Below are 21,779 nucleotides of genomic sequence, written 5' to 3'. Positions count from 1 at the left end.
AATGCCTTGCTGCTGAAATGTGCTATACAAATAAAATTTGATTGATTTGATTTGATTGATTGAATAGTAGCACAAAAGTTTACATTGTGATAAACCTTTAAGTCAATATCGTCCAACCCTAGTTTAACACTTCAGGTGTATATTTTCTTCCAGATCACTACTATTAAGTACTTTGACCTACATATCAAAACCAGTGAATTGAAGTTTGTAACGTCCAAATAAAAGGTGAAAGGATATGAATGAATTTGAAAGGAGCAAAACCCAAAAATCAAGCTGCTTGATTTTTGTTGTTGTTCTGATTCAATTCAAAATCATCTTAAAACCTTATTCTGAAAAAAAAACTACTCCATGCACATTTTCCAGCATTTTTTGATAGAATGCAGGGGAACAGAAAAGTGGGATTTAAGGCAGGTTACAACATGACATCCCCAAACACAACAGTATCTTTTCTTTCTGTGAAGGTCCCGCAGAATATATCCCGTTTGACTAGACTGAATGAAGGACTGGTTTAAACCGTTACTGGCCGCTGAAATTACAGCCAAATATATATATTTAAAAAAACACCGCAGCGCCGTTTGTCTCACCTGTGCCGAGGTTCGGAGGACACAGAGTTACAGCTCTGGACCGACAGCAGCGTGGAGGACTTCCGTGGTCCCAGCGGAGACGGTAGCAGGCTGTTGTTGGAGGGGGACGGGGAGAGCAGGTTACCGTCCCCCGGTGAGGGGAACGAGCCTCGGCGGCATCCCAGCAGCACCTCCGTGCTCCCCACATCATTAAACCCGTTATCGGACGGAAGGACCAGGATTGGCGGTACTGTGAGACCTGCCTTCGACCCGGGAGAAAAGACCCCACAACTGACAGACCCCGACAGGCTGTTCATGTGAGGGGGATCCGCAGAGAGATCTCTCGCTGCTGCGGAGCCGGGGTTTGCTCCATCAAACTCGGGTTCTTTGTTGTAGCTCCTTCCATCCTCCGCTGAATTACTCCGGACTGGCCGACCGTCGAGAGAGATGTTGGTCAGGAACAAAAGAGCGGCTTGTCTTCGGCGGGAGTTCTCCCGGTTCCTCCTGTTGTATTCCCGGTAAGTGACCGTCTTTTTGCCGCTGACTGCGGTTGCTACCAGAGCGCCGTGCTGTCCGCAGGCAGCAGCCGCCATGGCTCCTCCAGCCCCACTGAGGAAGCGAAGTGCGGGGATCCGCTCAAGACTTGCAACTGTCAAATCCCTTTTACCCGGCGCTAGACCGTTTTACGCCTTTCTGCGAGCTGATTGGTCAACCAGGGAATACGTAATGACGTTTAGAACCAGAGCACGCTGTAAACATTACAAAGATGACAAACGTCATAATACAATTTAAAATTATTTTGACACAAAAACAAAATGTCATGCTTTTTAATTAAGTAATTAATTCTCTCTCTCTTTTTTTATTTATTTTTTTTTACTTTTGTTTATCCTTATTTTACCAGAATAAAACCCCACTGAGATTAAACACTTCTGTTTCAAGGGATACCTGACCAAGTAGCAGCAACAAATACAACTTTTTTTTTCACAATACAAGGGTGTAAAAGACTATGTGTAAGTAGGCTAATTTTTTGACACATTACTGCAATTCCAGACAGTCATATTCATATTCTTTATGAGAAGTCAACAGCAACAGCCTAATTCACTTGTACTTTGGACCGGCTATGTTTCAACTATTTAACATTAATATCCTGTTTACAAAACACTTCAGCAATGTCACACTTTCTTGAGTGTTTGTGCATTCCCAGTGCTCCTCTTTGAAGTTTCAGCACTGCAGTGGCTTCCTCACAGCAGTTGCTGCAGTTCTGCATGACAGCAGCTCTGATTGGCTGTTGCCCTCTTGTTAAGAAACCTCAGTGGATTTTCTCTGCGCTGATCCCCTGCAGTGACACAGTGCTGGCATGGGTGAATCTAGCAGGACAGTCACAATGTCTAGCTACAGTTTACTAGTAGACTGCTAAATATATCCTGCAGGACACACTGTAATCTCTGCTGGCTTGGATTGTGTGTGTAGTCACCCATTGATCCTCTACATCTGTAATGCACCAGGCGAGTAACCACTTACCTGCCTGCTAAGCTGGAACAACTGTAAAGTAGAAAGCCACCTAAACCAGATTAATATTACATTAAATTCACGTTGTTCATGATTTATTTATTTATTTTTGTCAAATTACAACCACATCTGTCTGAAGCCACAGCAGTGTTGTGGATACATGTGAAATGTTTGTTTCTAATCAAAACCATTTAATTGAATCATCCTCGGAGTGGCGCTCCATGAAAGAAATGTTCATTCTGACCCAAAGATCACCATCCCCAGTGTCAGGCACAGAGGTGGAAGCATCATGATTTGGGACTGTTTTTCTGCTCAAGGCGCAGAATGACATCACCATGCAGACATGCCAAAAGACACAACCTTAAAACATTAACCTCTTAAAACATTAACCTCTTCAACACTAACCTCAAATTTTGGTCAAATGTTTGTCTTCTTACATGAACATAAAAAACCAAAAAAACACGTCACCAAAGCAACAAAAGCCTAACTAAAGAACAAATCGCATGAGGGTCATGACAGCTTATTCGTTCTTCAGACCTCAATCCTGAAATCTTTAGAGGGAGCTAAAGCTTGAATTGCCAAGAAAACTGATGGATTTAAAAAGGTTTTGTACCAAATCCCTCCGTAGAACTGCACAAACCTCATGTTAAAGCTACGATTGCCCCCAAATTTTTCACGAGGTTCTTGAGTGATTAACTGCTTACAGTCGCTCCTCTCTAAAACGAACCATGAGGCTTTTAATTTCTGTAAAAATAAATTCAAAGTACATAGAAGATTACAGGGATGTTTCTAGTCAAATTTTTGAAAATTAATTATTGTTAAACAAAAATACAAAACAAACCAAATCTGGTGTATCTGCTTTACATTTTTGTGATTTTAAAACATGATGCGAACAAACTGAGAACATGCAAGGTGTTAATTTTACTTTTATTTATCCCTGCTTTTGCTTTTTTATCATAACGACTGAATTAATAAACACGTAAACCTTAAAATTCAAGTGTCTGTCTGAAACACCACCTTCATTATTTCCTTTATTAACAAAGATGGATTTTATGGAAGCAGGATTTTGCATTAAATCGTTAATGACAAAATATTCATCCTTTTTGCATTGTGTTATTGAAAGGGAAATTACTTTGTTATGACAAATAAATTGCTTCTGTTATGTAATTACGCAGAGCGAGTGGTGCAGCTCGGGTGAAGCCCATGGGTGCTCTGACAGTCCCTGCTGATGTTCACTGATGATGGCACAGAGCAAAGCCAGGAGGGGAGAAGAGAAGCAGTGCATCATGGGTAGGTCATGATGCAGGACAATGGTTCAATGCAGCATTGGGACTAAAATGCATCAGACTGTCTGTGTATTCAAATCAAAATCAATCTCTGCTTTTTATTCATAGCCTTTATATGAACTGCAGAAATATAAACAGTTTTCTTTTGTCCTCGCCTGCCACCTTGTGGTGATAAATACATATTACATCCTTATCAGACAGCAGTAATGCCACAGTCATCATTTAAGGTTTTCCATGAAAACACACAATTTTATACCGATTTTATATACAATTGCACATTTAATAATATTTAGAAAATGTAGTAAAAGTTTTTTTTCTGGACGTGTAAAGTATGTAAAGTAAAAAGAAAGAAAAAAAATAGCAAAACTAGTGAAGCAAACTCAAAATAAGTTGTGTTATGTATTTATAATGACAATAACAATAACAACAGCAACAACAGCTATACCAGTAATGTCTTTTGACAGATGATAAAATACATTTTTGTTCTTTATTTGTCATTAACAGAGTGTCAATGAATTTTATTTACCTAACAAAAAACCTGTTTGGTTTTTGTAAATTCAGTGCAGAAAGCAGCAAGTTCAAGGGAAAATTCAAACAATTCAAATATTTTTGACAAATAAAGATTATAAATATAATCCTGCCCTCTCAGCCACCACCATGAAGAGCACCAGGGGAAGATGGAGGAGAGGAATATTGTGTTAAATGGGATTATTTAGTTTATTTTTTCCATCTGAGTGCTACAGATACAGTTGCTTTTGCTGTATTTTCTTTTTTTTTAATTCAGTTTTTAAAGATAAGCTGGATGATTCTGATGTTGGAGAGTAAATATTACCAATAGGAAGGAGAGGATTTAGCGCAACTTCTAATTTTAAAGATACCAATAATCACCTCTGGGGGCAGTAGAGTAAAGCAAATAAATGAGCCTTGCGTCCTTTGGTGGCAAACTGAGAAATCTTTCCTGATGCTATGAGTGTTTTTGATTCTTGTCGTCATTGCTCTGAAATGATTTTTAAAATGTTTGAAATTGACAATAAACTATGTTATAAGATTTGCAAGAAAAATACATGAAAGCAGACACTTTTAAATGCATGAACCTACATGGTCTTCTGCATCATATTCCTCATTTAATTCCAAGATTGTTGTTTATTTTCTGCTACCACAAACTCTGGCGGATTCCGGACAAAACTTTAAATTTAAGCAGCTTATAGAGTCATTTATTATTTTGAAGCGTATCTTAGAGTAGTAAACAAACACTTAATAATAATATGTTCCAGAGGTCAGCTTTCGGCTTCGCTGCTACAAAATAAAATGTGTCCAGAGGTGCAAAATAGATAGATTTTATAAATGTAAAACTAAATGTTTTATTTTAGACCTGTGAGCTGATGAGTTAATTTTGACCACTAGAGGGGAGTGTTGTTGAGTAAATGTTTGAATTGCGCTCCTGGTTTCAACAAATCAAACAAAAAGCGATTTCATTTATTTGACGTTTATCGTGAGAAAACGGATATATATGCGATGAAAGACGTCTAATTTATGAATTTGAATTATTCAAAAATTATAAAATAAAAGTCACAATGACATAAAATTCGTATTTAAGTTTCAAAATTATGAGAGGTCAAATAATTTTCAAACCCCTAATTATATTGTGAGATGCAAAGTCCGAATTATGATATATAGTTTCATAATTACAAGATTAAATAGTAAAAGTTTTAAGTTACAATTCATTTTTGAGATTCAAACTACAAGTTTCAAAACTATGAGAAAATGTCATTTTTAAAATTCAGATCTCCATATTTAGGAGATCAAATATAATAATTATGAGATACAATTTCATAATCATGAGGTTAATATTACAAGTTTCAAGTTATTGCAATGAAATGATAGTCATAATTATGGATATTCAGTTTATAAGTAATAGCTTTTAAAGTTATTACAATGCAATTAAAACGGTGTTGGAGAAAGTGTTGCATTACAAAGTTCTAACAATGAGCTAAAAAGTCATAACTCTAAGTTTCAAAGGCATATTTTATGACTCTAAAAAATAAGTTTTTGTGTCAGGAATGGTCTTCCATAGAAGACCTGCAGCCTAAAATAAGGTGATATTCAAAGTGGCCCCAGGGATGAACAGAGGGTGTCGCATGGTGGCAGCCAGTTGCTGTTTAAAAATACTTCAAACTGTTTTTACCAGACTGGATTCATCATGTCTGAGTAACATGGTAAAAACAGACCTTCCTGCTTTACTGAAGCAAAAACAAAGCTTAACATTGTCCTGGAAAAAATGGGCTCTGGTGACACACTCAGTTCTTCAAATAGCATTACCTTTTCCTGCAAGCTCACTTACAAAAACCACCAGAGGAAGAATCATGGGAGATTTTTTTCTTTATTTTAATGCAAATACTTTTAGGCTTTTCCTTCATCAACAACACCATCAAACTTAAAGGCAGATCAGCTTCAGATGCTTCTTCTTTGTAAGGCCCCGACCCCCCACACAAAGAAAGAGAAAATAAGTCTTTTCACTGTAAGACATGGAGTTAAGAATCATTCTGGTTTTTTAATCTAACTACAGAGAGGTAAATTAATTTAGGATTTGGGGTCGCTTAATTATTTTAGCTATAAATAAAAGGTAACAGCAGAATTCTGTGTAAGATGAAAAGGCGCATTCCCAAAAAACGTACAAAAGTACAGAAAATCACCTCCTGCATACAAATATTTGGCTCTGAAGCTGAATGCAACACAGAGTCAGGATCTCAAGAGACATATCGATCCCTTTAAAACTCCTCCTGCTGCAGGAATAACAATCTACAGATTCAGCACCTTTCTTAAAATATACAGTGATTGCTTTGGATAAATCTGAATGAAGATATTATCCCCCTTAGCTAATTAGCAGTGCATGGCTCCACAGGAACAAACAGGACAAAAACCTCAGCAGGGACTCTCAAATATCCTTATTTCTTCTATTTTTCCTTTCTTAATCTCTTTTGATCTTCTTTCTACACAAAAAAGCAGCAGAATAAAAACTCACACATACAGTAAATCCCTGTAAAAAGAGAACATATGTGTTAGATGACTGACAAACAAACAGCGCTTAACCCGCTGCAGGCGTCGAAAAACGCAGTTTTTCTTCACAAGGACGCTGCTGTGTCCGAGCAAATTCAAGGCAAAATTGAGTGAAAGTTCAGTCTGGATGAGTTTTCAACATTACTTCATCTGCAGTTACAAAACACAAACACATGTCGAGGCAGCGTGTGATCTACTGATTCAGTGTCGTGAGGACCACTCGGTGTAAGGCAGATTAGCAGTAGGACAACCCATATTGCAAAATGACGGCAAACCTTGTGACACACACTGTGACAAAGTTGAATTCTGGAGGCCCACCCAGCTCCGAGACTTGCTCTACCATCTAACCACCAACTTTAACAGAACAGTCATATTCAGACGTTTCAGCTCTTCATTGTCCTTCAGTTTCCCACAAAGCTCTGCAGAAGAAGAGCTTCACAGAACCAACGAAGAAGACTTCAGGAGGCTCCTGCCAGCCGTCAGTGGTGTCTCTGATCTCTGGTCCATGAGGTGGAGGAGCAACGACATCACAGTCCAACACCACCTGCCACCTGCAGCAGAAGAACGTAAATAAACTCAAGGGAGGAATTGTCCGATAGTCACTAAGCAGATCAAAAGCTGTTCCCAATACAACTGGCGCAAATCTTTCCATTAAATTAGAAATTAAATTCAAATCACATGTGAATAAGCTTGTTTAAGTAATTGTCCAACAGGAGTTCTTTCATACAATATGGTGCAAGATGGATTGAGTTGTCAAGACCCCCTGAAGTTTTCAAAGTGTCTACAGTCTGAACGGTCATGTATTATCCAACTTTTACATCCTTAACCCGACACATGCGTCGTAATTCTGCGCCAGAAGAAGCCAGATGTGGTCAGTCTGAATGTAAACAATGGCTGAAAATTATAATTCTGAAAATAGTGGGCAGTATTCCAAGGAAATTACAATAAAAACATACAAATAAATAAAAAAGAGCACAAATTGTAAATATTAAATTGTGTTATTAAATGTGTTCCAAACTCAGCTTTAGCAGCACAATATAATTTTGTCAATAAAAACACAATCCCTCCCTTTAAGACTCACAGTTTAATCTGACCTTCATAATATATTTGTACAGTGATTAGCAAAATCCTATTTTTTACCCAAATGTCTCCATGGAAAACAGGTTATATTTATTACCTGATGTGGTGGAAAAAGTCTCATGACAAAATGTGAACGAAGAGTATGGCCAGGCCGATGTTTAGCAGGATCACCATACACACCATGATGGTGTTTGGGCCCTGAAACGGAAGAAGAGCAATGATCACAGTGAATTCACTGAATAGAAACTATAAGGGAACAACAACTCCATATTTACTCCACAGTTTTCACATCATATCTAATTACTGACAGGCTGATTAGGAATTACCAGAGTATGGTAGACACAGTTGGTAAACAAATCCATTAATAATTAATGTCAAGAGTTATCCATAAAATGCTGCATTTATACTTGCTGGTTTGGTTTTTTGAGATCTTATAAAGCTTTGAAAAGAGTCAAATGACTCAGAGATATGCTAAAATAAAGAATCCCTACAATTAATCCGGCATGGAATAGGATGGAGTTTCTAGGTGCTTACAGATTGCAGAAAAAATACATTTGTTCAAAATGATTCCTCCCCCTTATGAAAATGGCTGCATCATCAGGCCTAACTGTGCACTTTGTTCATCTTTTTTTTTTTTTTTTTGCATATTAAGTTAAGTTAATAAAGTTAATAACACAAAACAAGACACGAAAAAGTTGCACACAGATATATGATGAAATCGAAATGTATTTTAAATTACCCCAACCACCCTCCAAACTCAATGTTTACATTTGCACAGGAAAATGACTGCAAACAGATGTGAAATTATACAACCATACATCTTTGAAAAGCAAAAGTGGAGCCTTCTGCACAACCAACAAGAATGCAGCAAGTGGTTTCTGGATGGTAAGTAAACAGCAAAACACTTTTCTTCTCCAGCAGCCATTGTGCAGTGCATACAGCAGTAAAACCAGCTGACCAAATGTACTGGAACTCAGTTTGGTTTGCTAGGTAACAGGTTGGACTTTGTTGGGGTTGCTAGGTAATGGTGCAATGCCTGCTGATTTGTGACATTACATTCGGAAAGTTTTTGAAACTGATCATTTTTAACTTACTTACTTAACTTTTTAAATCGCTTGAGCTGTTTTTAGAAGCAGTGGAGACCCAAATGGAAGTACAAAACATTACAAATGTGCAGACCCTGTCCCTTTTAAGTCGTGTATCTCCACCATCTCACCTCCAGATCTGAAGACTCTGCCATTTTTCTCGACACCAGGCTCCTTACGGCTGGCTTGGCAATTATGGCTTTGGGTTCCGCCGGCTTTGAAACTGTTTTAGGTTCATGGTTAGCAGCAGTTTTTGGAGGTGGAGCAGGACTCTGTTGTCGTTTTGGAGACAGAGACGGACTCGGTTGTCGCTGTGGAGACGGAGATGGACTCAGTTGTCGTTTTGGAGATGGAGCAGGACTCGGTTGTCGCTTTGGGGGCGGAGCCGGACTCGGTTGCCGTTTTGGTAATGGTCTTGTCTCTGCTCTGCTGCCCGGCCTGCTTCCCTCCCTGGATGGCCTTTTCTTCTCAGAGGTGGACGGCGGCCGCTCCTGGACAGACGGAGCTCTTTCGGTTTTTACCTCAGGGGCTTTGGGTTCAGGGGTCACAGCTTTGGGAGGCACGCTGGCAGCTGGAAGAGGAGCTTCTTCTTCTTCATCTGGAGAGATGAGGCTATTCATTTCTGGAGCGTCAGTGGCTAGAGGGACATCTGCAGGTTTTACCTCAGAGTCAAATTTCTGAAGTGGTTTGATTTCCAAGTCGGAGCCCTGCTCGATCTTGTTACTCAGACGACTCGGGGAGCGTGACGGTTGACGACTGCTGGAAGCCGCTCCCTCCTCAGGTGCAGCCGAGGCAGGTGCAGCAGCTGACACTGAAGGAGTGGTGGCACGACTACCTGGTGCACTGCTGGGTTTAAGGCCACCCTTAGTGGAACCTCCTTTAGCGGATTTGTCTTCATTCCAGCCTCTTGGACCAAGGAGTTTGGGATCTTCCTTGTTGATTATGGCCGGACTCGGGGAGGGGGTTTGGGCCGGGGACGAGCCAGGCATGAGGCTGGCCAGTTCATTCAGAATCGGGCTCTCTGGTGGTGTGGGCAGGGGCTCTTCATCAGCCAGCAGAGGCTCATGCATTTCAGTGTCAGGGTTCTCCTGGTCTTCCACAGCCTCCAGCAAAACCCTCTTCTTCAGATACTCAGGGCCTAGAAGTTAAAAACAGTCAAAAGTTTCAGTTCAATTTATCCACAAAAAAAATTTGATAATATTCTTAAAATGCAGGACAACACCAGCTGATATCTATTGCAGGTATGCAACCACCTTTTGCATTGTAGATTGTTTTGCTTGCACATTACAACACTTTCCCATCCATCCTATACTCATGCACACCATACACTCCTAAGTTTACTAATTTTCACACTCCATATAAATAATACGGACATTAACTTTTGGTTTTGTTGAATAAATTTATATTTTAGAACTCCAACATAGGGTGTTCCTCCCTTTTTGTTGTGACCTTAGAGCCATGTCATAACAATTGGGGGCTCGTCCGGGATTTGAATCCAGGAGCTCTGCAGGTTAGGGCTGGAGGGTTTGTTGAGGGTATCTAGGTTTGAGTATTATAATGTGTAAAATTGACTGTGTATGCTACCACTTTAAAGTATTGTAGGTATTAATTTAGGCATTAATTGATGTGACAAACCTAAACTCTAAAAAGCATTCTCCTCTGAGCTTTCCTGTGTGACTTGTCTGTTCAGTGGCCACCTCTGATGTTTGTTTTTTGGTTATCCTGGGTGGTTGAACCATATGCAGTTCCAAACATCCAGGCAGTGTAACACTACTGACAAATAATCAGACCTATCAACTGTTAGTTTTCTTAGAGGCATTGCTTTCTTAAAATACTACTAACTTGTCCTGTCAGGTTGTAAAATGTGTAGCCCTAAATCTTCTCCAAACAAATCAGTAAAACTGGTCTAAAATCAAAATTGTTTAAACTTTATGGGCAACAATGTAAGTTCCTGAAAGTAATTTAGACTGTTAACAAAATGTTATTAAAGCAATGTTGCATAGTTTACTGACATCAACTTTCTTTATTTACACATCTGAGTTCAAAATCACTGAAAAGAACAAGTCTTAAAGCCAAAAAGGTTTCCCCTGACCTTTGTAGTAGTTTGTTTGCATTAAAATATGCATCCTTCTATTTTCAGAACTTGGAAGTAACATCAGAAGACTGGATACCTTTTTCTCTTTGTCTATTTGCGTCTTATTAAGCTTACTGCTGAAAGAGAAAAGCAGGGGCCTCCAAAGTGGCTTTTTACTTTTGTGTCAATGTGTGTGTCGAAAAGCGTGTACTGAAACTGATACAATCCCTAGGACTGAATAAGACGATCCTTTTTTTAGACATTCAGTTCTGCTCGCCTTGAGCCTCAGCAGAGAGATTCAACAGCATACGCTCTGAGATCAGGGGGCAAAGTATGAAGCCAATTTTTGCAAATCATAGACAGAGTAATATATATGCATCTCTCAACACAGCACCATCTTTGGTTACCAAAATGTTGATTTTGTATAGGGCTAAGAAAGTATTTACTAACCATTTTATTGCTAAAAATTACGTTTGCACCAATTTTTCCTTCAATTATCATAAAATGTTTTCACCACCTTCAGTTAGCTTTACGATCTCAACCACCAGATATATACATCAGTTATGAGCAATAAGGACGGTAAAAATAATAGTGAGATGCAGTTTGCGTGTCTGACACCTGCAACATAATATCTTGTCAAATATCGAATACCAGCAATGTTTAGTGACTGCAGTATTGCTCACTGATTTTAGAATGACAGTTGCAATTCAATACATTGTGCAGAACTAATGTTGTACTATTGTCACAATTAAAGCTGCACAATATTAGTCCAGAACAATACTTTGAATTGTTGCTCTAATGTTATGCTATGGTCATAATTTAAAAGCTAAACAACTTAGTATTCATCTATTAATTGGCATTTTTTGTTAGACATGAATGGATTAAACATTTACTGTGATATTTTACTTTACTATGATAAACCTAATAAAGTTAAGTGGAACCCACTGCATTCAGAAATCACTTAATTAGGAAGCAAAAAAAAACAAAACTTATCAGCTTGTATGTGTGCAGCATTAGTAGAAACCCAAAATACTTCCAGCTGTATCTGCTGCAAAAAATGGTTCAAAGTATTAACCTAAATGCACACATTTGAGGTCAGATGTGAAATTTCAGAAAATCAATTTTTCTTCTCCTTGTCCTTCACAAATATCTGTACAAAGAAAATCTGTACATTAAAAACAATCTGTACATTGTTTGTGTGCAAATATTTGGCCATTACAGGTAATTCTGATGACAAATAAGTTACACTAAACTTTATTTAGAGACATCAGAGTAAAGGGGGCTGGGCAAAATTAATGCTCAGCACATTTTTCATGCTTGTACCGCATAAAATAACTGAATTCTTTAGTTGTTACATGACAAAATGCCTTTTTGCAAACCACAGTTTGATGCTTGTATTAAGACAAAGCATGAAATCTTAATCTTACACCCTGTTACTGAGGAGTTGCTGTCCACTGACCTGGCTGATAGAAAGACGGCGACAGCTCTTTGGCAACCAGTCTGGCAATGCTGGACTCATTATTGGAGGCCTGGGCGGCCTGTTCAGCGCCGTCTGACTTGCCCTTTGCATGGGATGTCCTGCAGTCAAGAGATGCAACACAAGTCGTGAATCACTGACAACAGTCCATCGCACCTTCCTTTTTTAGACTGCGTCAACAGAATGCAATGTTGGCAAATTGTCATGTGTAACAGTACTATTTGTTATAATGAACATCAATGTACACTGTCGCTTGAGGTCATGAACCAAGAAGTTAATAATATCCATATGTAAGGATCCGTATGGCTACAGCCAGTGGACCTAGATCAGTTTACCCTCAGAGAAAAGGCAGTGGAGTATAAAAGATAAAGTCCAGATTATTGTAGAAAATGTTTAGCTAACTCTCGACAATAAGAAAAAAGCAATTTTGATTAACTACACCCAAATACAGACATTCAAATTAAGCAGCAATGAAGAAAATTTAAAACTATGTTTAAAACTTGCAATGACAGTCTGCTTCAAAAGAGACACTAACATTGTCCATAGTTCTGGGATTAAATGAGAACTCAGTAACTTTATGTTTTTACAAACATTTGGTAACGTCAATATGATGTTTTAGATAAACGAAAATCACTAAAAATGGAACAACTAAAGCATTAAAAACCAATGATGTCTTGTTATTAGTTTTAGGCTCAGGAAGACCATTGGTTATTGGAGGCCATCAAAACCCTTGAGTTTGTGCAAAACAGCAACTTGTTCATAACAGCAACTTGGATAATCAATTGGAAATCCCCCTCTGGTTCCCTGTTTTGCTTACAGTAAATGTCCTGTAAACGAGGGGCTTTCCAATTGATCCTTCTCCAGCCTTGACATCAAAATCTGACATGCCCGCTGTTTATAAAGAGCTTAATGAAAGTTACAAAAATAAAGTGTTTATTCATTTCTGATGCTGTGTGTCTCAGTCAATCAGTCACACAAATAGCACAGCACAACTTCTGTTAGGGAATATGTTGTAATGGTGAATACAGAAAATACAGAGAACTATGTTGTGTTTAGTTAAAACTATCAACAAATATGTCGCATTCAATTTGCTTCAGATGCTGTAACTTCAGATTGAAATGACAGCACACCCTTAACCAGTGTCTGGTTACAAGTTAGAAAACCAGAAAGATCTGAAATATACAGTAAGGCCCAGCAGAGGTTGACCTGGCATTCGTCAACCCATCTGAATTAAAAAATAAGGATGTTAGCAAGACTCTGTAGAACCTAAATGCACGAGGAAGTAATTCTGTAATTTGATTTAGATGTATTGTAATTCGGACACATGCAAAAGCATGTTAAACTTGAACTCGAGGGTTGGAATTGACACTCATGCCTTAAACTTAATGACTCTTTGTTGTAAAATTCAAAAATTGATGTGAGGCATCGTCGCTTGGACCTTTGGATATAAGTGAGGTGCCACTGCTCAGACACTCATTGTTCTGACCCACAGAGACGGATGAGGTGTCGATGCCCACAGCCTTAGAGACTGATGAGGCAGGGACATTTGGATGCTTAAGATCGATGCATGACACTCAGAGTCATTGACTATTGTTGCTTGGATCCTTGAGGCATTGGCACTTGGAGAGTCATAATTTAGGCACTCCAAGATTCATGATGCGTTGTTCCACAGAACGTTGGAGACAGATGAGGAGTTGGAGTTGGAACCCTTAAAGAGAGAATCATTGCTGGAAAGCTCTGACTCGTCATCAGTACTATCAGTGATCTTTAAGATGAAGACGGAAGATGCACTGATACTCAAATCCTCAGACAGTCGAAAACTGACAAGGTGCTGGCATTTCTGTCAAAGTTGCATGCTGTTATCAAGCAAATTTTGACCCTGGTAGTTTTTTTTTTTTTTGTGAAATAATTTGGTTTGAGCAAAACAAATTAATCTAAGCACCCAAAATACATGTTTGAAAAAGTGTATTTAAAAAAAATCATTGATCTGTTAAACAGCACTTAGCAAATAAAAAAATAAAAAAATAATAACATTTCATAGGGGGAGGCTAACAATTTTGACTATAACTGTCCATTGTGTTAAACTGAATCATCCAAAAACAAACAATAACGCAGGATATTCGATCTTGAACTAAAATTTCTGAATTGCCCGACATTTGTAAATGTCTTAGAAATAAAGAGGAAAACTTTCATGCAGCTGCAGTTTGTGTGCATAAAGGTTCAAAGTTTTCCATCAACAATCTGGAGAGATATTTCTGTCTTTACCAACTGACAGACGTCTCTGATAATCAATGCAGCTGCTGCTGCTGTTTGTCTCATAGTAACTGGGAGAATGACTGAATGTGATTAGTCTGAAGACACTTGGCATACTGTAACTTAACACCGGTCTGAATTTAGCTCCCTGGTCCAGTTTTAGACCGAGTGGAGAAGGTGCTTCCCGGTGGAATAATTAGAAAGTCCCGTGATTGACTTAGGTGATCTCCATCTGTCTGAAAACTCATTGTTTAAACACATTTACACCGGCAAAGTGCAAATTAAATCTGAACATGTTTTAGGTTTTGTGTGTTGTCAGTCACTTTAGATGCCAGCAGCTTTTCCTGCTGTTCTTAACCAGGATATTTTTATAATGTAATATGACATATTTGGATTTTAGTTAAAGCAAAACTTATAAATGGCCATAAATTACTTGTTTTTGCCTGACAAGATCTTAATCAACAGCTTACTTTTAGGCCGAGTAATCAGGATTCTAGCATGATTAAAACATTTTTCTCTGGAGAATTGGTAGAGATTGTTTTCTTGTTTTGAATATGGTCCAGTAATTTTCAGCAGAGTTGAGGTTGTTTAATTCCATAAGTCTGCTAACCTGCTGTAACCATTTCGAAACCAATTTCGATGCATGTTTTGGGTCAAGGTCAGAAAAGTCCACTGTGTTCAAGTGTCAACCATCTGGGTGCTTTTTTGAGGTGAAGTTGAAGAATTTGAGGATTTTCTATCTTCTTCATTCAATTTTGTGGGATTCACCAGCACCACTGGAAGCTAAACAGTCCAACATAATGCTAACACCATCATTATTTATCGGCGGTACAGTGTACATAAACCCTCACCTTTACTCCTTCAAACATTGTTTTTCAGCTAAATAGCTTTGAAATTAATAAATCAGACTAACATTAATCTTTCACAGTAACCATGACCTTGTTGCAGCTTTAAAGCTGCAACAATGCCAGGAAACCACTAATCCAATCAACTAAACCTACGTCTGTATCCAGCAGTCATTAGGTGAGAGGCAGGATACACTCTGGACCAATCACCAGACACACAGGACAAACAACCAAGTGAACACACACACTCACAATTTAGAGAGAGAAACTAAGCAGAGAGAACCAATGAATGCATTTGGAGAACATGCAGACTCCATGCAGAAAGACTCCAGGCTGGGATTCAGACTCAGGACTGTCTCGCTGGAAGGTGACAATGCTTCCATAAAACCAACTAATGTAAATGAACACTACATTTTCTGTCAAAATCAGTGATCAAATAAAAAGCCTGAATTACAGAAAAACCCTGTTGATGGCAACAAAAAGACTTTAGTTACCAAACATTGCAGATAATTTACATATCCAGTTAGGTTGATTGTGCAGTGGCTATATAACAGAATGTTTCACCCTTCCTATTGCTTTTCAACTCAATTGTGATTTTAAAAAAGGGGCTTTGTTGACAAAATAATTACAAAAAAAATAGTAAAACTGATTTCCACAAAATAATGACAAATACAATAGAAATAATTACTCCATCCCTTTAACTTGACTGACCTAATTCAACAGAGGTCCAGCCAGTTGGTGCTAGGAGTGTCACAATGATTGAATTGGAGATTACCTGAGTCCAGTGGACCAGAACAGACAATATATTGTCTAACTATAAAATGAACCGGTTCCACCACAAAACCATTGCTGTGAACTTTTCCCAGCTTAGAGTTTATATTAACTTTGATATCAGTTAATTTCATGGCCGAATAGATTTTTTAAAATTTATTTTCCAGATTGTGCAGCTGCTCTGCCAAATATATTCACAATTATTGCTTTCACGAACCGTTTATGCAAACACTTTAATATGAATATATTGAAGTGTCTGCAAAGAATGCCAACTGGAATTATAGATCAACTGGATCAAGTGTTAATGTGACTCTTAATTCAGCGCGCTGACAGTTTTATTAAAGTAATTAAAATAGACTCATACATTTAAATTATGAAGAAAAACGCAGTGGATTAAATCTGACTGAATATGTTTCTAGCAGCAGTTGGTTAATAAAAAAGTTTTCATCTCAACATCAGCCTTTTAGTTTGATTCTTTGTGGCCACAAAGCAACAGCCCTGTTTTGGGTTTCCTGATGGTAACAAATGGCTGACATTTAAATTACAGGCTATAAAATCACATCATGACATGAAGTTTTATAGAATGTCTTCATAAAGTAAGGGGGCATTTCTGGAGTAATGCAGTGTACTACATGTTAGTAAGTTCTTTGAATGCACATGTGCTTCTTTTGTACATGCAAAAATACATGAACACACATCAATGGTCCTGATGGGAGGGAACTTAACTCCAAGTTTCCAAAAACGTGAGCATGTTTGTGAGAGCAGCTGACTGAATTTTAGAGGTCAATATGAGGAGAAAAGCATGAGATAAATTCAATCCATTCACCATTTAAACGCTCCATAAAGTCTTATTTAAATATGAGCAAACAGAGTTGGCACAGAGGGGCGTTACTTGATCAGCTGAACTATTTAAAATCTTCAGTTGCTTGAGGGCTGAGTATTTAACAGATGTACAAACTCTGGTTCGCACACATTTAGCGTGCGCAAATAGTTTTGTGAATTCGCCCCTGTGGATCTTATTTACAATAATCATACAGTACTTTATATTTGAAGTGACTTGCCTGAAGGCACATTGACACTTTGAAGGCTTTCTTTTCAACATTTGATGATGTGATCTAGCAGATATCATGCTTTTTGATGCTGAGATGGTAAGAGATCTCAGAAGCATAATGCACACAGCAAAAAAACGAATCTTAGCAAGTATTTTTGTCTTATTGCAAAAGCACAAACATATGAGTATCTTTTTTAGCAAAATACAAGACCTTGTTTTAGGTCAACAATTCTTGAATATTGATCAAAAATGTTAGTTCCTTTGCCAGGTTTTTTCACTTTTCACAAAAAATGCCTTGCAAGTGAAATAATCTGCAAGTCTGTATTAAGGAATTATTAATTTAAATAAGCTCCTACAACTTGCTGAAAATTGACTTATAAGTTAGTTTAGTTTTATTTCAAGTGTGCTAATATATTTGCAGTAGAAATTAGACCAAAAACACTTAGTATTGTTTGGTGTTTTTGCACCAAACATTAGTGAAAATAACTAAGATTTTCGGTCAGGAAACAACAAAAGTTAACTTTGCTTTGTCTTTTTTTCTCTTTTTACTTTCCACAGCAGTTATCCTGTCCTTAAACCAGCTGATGGGGTCAGATGTTTTCTCAATCTCTGGCATGTGCTGTTAGATTTTTCTGGATGCTACCGTTCAGCTGCACTGCAAAAACACAAATTCTTACCAAGTATTTTGGTCTAGAGTCTAATGCAAATATCTTAGTACACTTGAAATGAGACAACACTTACTTGCAAGTAACTTTGCAGTAAGATGTAGAAGCTGTTTTTGAGTCAATAGTCCCTAATATTGATGGAAACGTTACTTATAAGTTAGTTTTGTCTTATTGCAAGATATTTGCAATGAAACTAGACCTAAATGCTTGGTAAATCTTTGATTTTTTGCAGTGTACAGTGTGTGAAAATAAAGATTTTCTGTCAGGAAAGAACAAAAGTTAATTTTGCTTTGTCTTTTTTTCTGTTCTTCCTTCCAGCAGCAGCCATCCTGTCCTAAAACCAGCTGGTGGCGACAGATATTTTCTCAATCTGGAATGTGCTGCAAGAGCTTTCTGGATGCTACCGTTCAGCTGCACTGCAAAAACATATAGTCTTACCAAGTTTCTATCTTAGTACACTTGAAATGAGACAAAACTAACTCATAAGTAACTTTTCAGCAACATATATAAGTTTGTTTTAAGTCAATAATCCCTAATATTGACGAAAAAGTTAATTCTAAGTTACCTTTGTATTATTTCAAGTTATTTGCAATTGAAACTAGACCAAAATACTTGGTGAGATTTGGTGTTTTTGCAGTGTGTGTGAAGTTAAATCCATTTACTAAAATTAGCTTTCAGCTTTATTTAATACTGTCTAGTTACTTTTTCCTCCTCAACAATAGCTATAATTTCCATGTTGAACATTATTTACAAATAACGACTGTGCAAACAGCTTGTATCAGCAGAACAGCGTGTAATCCAAGCCCGACTACTAAAGCAAGGTGCGGTACATCTATACGCCACCCCCTTTATACTGAAGCACTTGCTTATGAGCTGTGCCATATTTTTATCTGCAGAAAACATTTGACACCACTGCTGACGCAAGGCGAGCCGGGTCTTTAACTGTCGCCGCCTAGCAGAGCAGCCGAGGCTCCCAGAGGCGGACACACAGATCAGACCGTCGACAGCAGGTCCCAATCAATAGAGAGGAACTCCGAGAGAACAAAAAGAAGAGTCTCTGCGCTTCTACAAAGAAAAAACAAACGTGTGTGTGTGTGTGCAGGCAGGGAAGATGGGGTCAGACAGCAGCGGGGGAAGGGAGATAATCAGCTGTTGCATTCCCTTGTGATTGTGATACAGCAAGAGTGTGCCTGTCCATATTTAGTCAGAGGCCCGTCTGTGACCGCGCGGCCTCGGTGTGCGTCATTTACACCCTGTCCTGCCACACAGGCCCAGCTGCCAGCCTCACGCAACAAAAAAAAAGAGAGAACAATGTCCAAAGAGTGTCTGAATACCAGCAAACACTTTAACCAACTGGATCTGAAGAGGCCCGGTGTGGCATCCCATGAGCCGAGCTGCTGCTTGTATTTTTAAACCCTCCACTTCTCTGCCAAAGGATCATAGCATGAGAAAACCGCTGCCAGGAACAGATGTGTCATCTCTCCACTGCTTATATAATAAAGCTTAATGCTCAGTGCTGCTCACCACTTAGTAACTGTGGTAACAGAAGTACTCTGATATACCGCTGCTTCCCAAAACGTTTACACCGCCACAGTAAAGAGTTAGTTTTAAGTTAAAGTTTGTTGTGTTGTTCTAAAAGTAAATGCAAGAAATTCAAATAAACGAAAAATCCTATCAAGGATACAATTTAGTTATGTATTAAATTTTTACTTATTAGTTCAAATTCCTCAGTTTCACATTGAAGCAATAACAGAGTTTCCCTAAAGTTGGAATTCGAAATAGGAAACTGGGAGCTTTCTCACCAAAATCCAATATGGCTGCCTTACATCTAAAACTCTCCTCAGCAACTCTTTCTTTATTGATTATTTCTTATCTCTTTAAAATTTTCACATAGTCTTTTAATGAACCCGATGCTTGTATTCCTAATAGTAATTAGCCTGGTCAATGTTAACTTCTAAAGTCGAGTCAAAATCGGGTTTTATTTAATATTCAAACTATTCACTAAATCAGTGTTATGTTGTTGTCACGTCTTAAAACATTGAATATATGGAGGCCATTTAATCTTGTCGTGAAAACTGTCATTTTCTTACCCACCCATCATCCCCCTGGCAACCGTAACCATAGCAACACTGAATGTTCCAAATACAGAATGAGCTTTCCATTTTCAGATTAAAAGTACATAAAAAACCCAACTTTAAGCTGAATTAAAAGTATAAAAAATACTACAGCATGTTTTGTACTTAAAGAAACTAAAGTAAATTTCTATATGTTGCTGAAAAGTTACTTGTAAGTTAGTTTTGTCTTAATTAAGGTGTACCGAGATATTTGCACAATAAACTAGACAAAAACACTTGCTTATATTTTGTGTTTTCCAGGAAATAATCTTCCTTTAAAGTTACGAGGTTAATACCTACAAGTATTGAATGAAAAGGAACAAACCTTTTTTATTCCTAACTAGTGCAACCTGGAGATATTCAGTTCCTTTAAGATATGACCAAAGGTAGAAAGCCAAATCAGTGAATCTATTAGTAATGCATGCATTTGATTAAATCTGTTCATTGTTTTCCAGCAGTTTGAATATTGCTGGTTGTTTCCGAAGCCCACCGAGATATTCCGAACTTAGGTCTGCATAAATCCTCATGTGCATGCTGTAGGTGCGCCTAATGCACGGACAAAAACAATAACTCACACTGCACAGATAACTTTAGTGGTTATCTGTGCAGTGTGATATTTAGATTTGTGTCTGCAGAAAGTCTGCAGAGCATCAGCGAAGTGTCCGCCTGCTGTAAACACTGAGCTTACTTTGGGTTCTGAAGATGACCGTGGACAGAAATACCAGCACCTTGTACGGTCAAAGACAAACTGCATGTTGAACAAAACATCACCCTGATTTGTGACCTGGGATTCATATTTGGGAAGAGGTGCAACTAAATGTAACGACCATTGCAGTCGATATTTAAAGTTTATTCTGTTCCATTAAAATAACATCAGGTATAAAATAATGAAACCAAAAGCAACGCCTGGATGTAAATAATGAAAAGTTTACTACCTTATGTATTTATGTACTTATCAATTTTTAATTAGAGGCGCAGTGCTGATGCGCGCTCGATAAGGAGTCGATGCCCTGATCTGACCTATGTGAACTGTACACTGATTAAGCGAAAACACTCTGGCATTTCTTCAACCACAAGAGCTTAAAAAGTCACCAAAATGCCAGAGTACATTTTGAATCTGGGTTTGGTTTGTTGTTTAACCAAACAACTCCAATGAGTTGTTTTAAAAAGAGAGAAATCACCACAACATTTTTCCTACAGCTAATTATAGTAAATAAGTGAAATGTTGCATAATGCGCCTAAAATATCCATATATTTTCAAATGCACCGTCTTGGCAACCTCTAATTCTCTAAAAACACCCACCATTACTTCAACTCAGAGAGTTTTCCAGGAAAATACCCAAACCTGTTGAACTTTCTCCACATTAAGTAATGGCAATTTTATGGAATGGATCTAAATAAATAATTAAAAAAATATGGCTATTGATAAATATTTCATAAATATGCAATCAAATAAATGAATGTGCCCATGAAATAAAAACTAAATAAGCATTTTTATTTGGGGTGCCCTAACTTATTGGGCACCCCAAATAAATAGTATTATTTACCAGGCTAATAGTAGTTAGCCTGGTAAATACTTACTTAAGTAAGTAAATACTTACTTAATAAATAAGTATTTACTTACTTATTATTTTTATTTCAATATTTATGTACTTATTTCAGGATCCATTTATGTATTATTTTATTTTGTATTATTTTATTTTGATTTATTTTGTAACGCTTTTGTTCTGTAAAGATAATTTACATATTTCCCACTACAGAGAAAACTCCGACCACTCATAAATATAACAAGATGACATTAAAAAAATATTTGCATATTTTAGGGTGTCTTGTCACTTTAAATCCTAATAAGCTGCTGCTGGCCACGCCCTTCAACTATATGGTTACACTCACACATGAAAATTTGTGCAAACAGATGCATAATTATACATCTGTACATCTTTGAAAAG

General features: G+C 37.7%; 2 protein-coding genes and 1 long non-coding RNA gene across 3 annotated transcripts in view; 1 reads left to right on the top strand and 2 right to left on the bottom strand.

Annotated features, from left to right (window-relative positions):
- Window positions 1–1,234, bottom strand: part of LOC106960674 (CDK5 and ABL1 enzyme substrate 2-like) — a 48,797-nt gene extending 47,563 nt beyond the window's left edge. The window contains exon 1 of the mRNA XM_015053886.1: window positions 585–1,234. Coding sequence (XP_014909372.1) covers window positions 585–1,156 — 572 coding nt within the window. The 5' untranslated portion in view covers window positions 1,157–1,234. The remainder of the gene's footprint in view (window positions 1–584) is intronic.
- Window positions 999–6,146, top strand: LOC106960675 (uncharacterized). Its single transcript, XR_001427617.1, has 2 exons — window positions 999–1,081; window positions 3,248–6,146. It is a non-coding gene; the product is annotated as an uncharacterized LOC106960675 (long non-coding RNA).
- Window positions 5,723–21,779, bottom strand: part of jph2 (junctophilin 2) — a 26,166-nt gene continuing 10,109 nt past the window's right edge. The window contains exons 3-6 of the mRNA XM_015053885.1: window positions 12,114–12,232; window positions 8,712–9,718; window positions 7,593–7,693; window positions 5,723–6,966 (exon numbers count right to left, since the gene is read on the bottom strand). Of these exons, the coding sequence (XP_014909371.1) occupies window positions 7,613–7,693; window positions 8,712–9,718; window positions 12,114–12,232 (1,207 nt within the window). The 3' untranslated portion in view covers window positions 5,723–6,966; window positions 7,593–7,612. The remainder of the gene's footprint in view (window positions 6,967–7,592; window positions 7,694–8,711; window positions 9,719–12,113; window positions 12,233–21,779) is intronic.

This window comes from Poecilia latipinna, unplaced genomic scaffold, assembly GCF_001443285.1.
Source record: "Poecilia latipinna isolate Pla-1442-1.1 unplaced genomic scaffold, P_latipinna-1.0 Scaffold1212, whole genome shotgun sequence".
In the NCBI taxonomy this organism is placed as follows: Eukaryota; Metazoa; Chordata; class Actinopteri; order Cyprinodontiformes; family Poeciliidae; genus Poecilia; species Poecilia latipinna.
The sequence above is the reverse complement of the archived record's forward strand: the minus strand, read 5'-3'. Positions and strand labels throughout refer to the sequence as shown.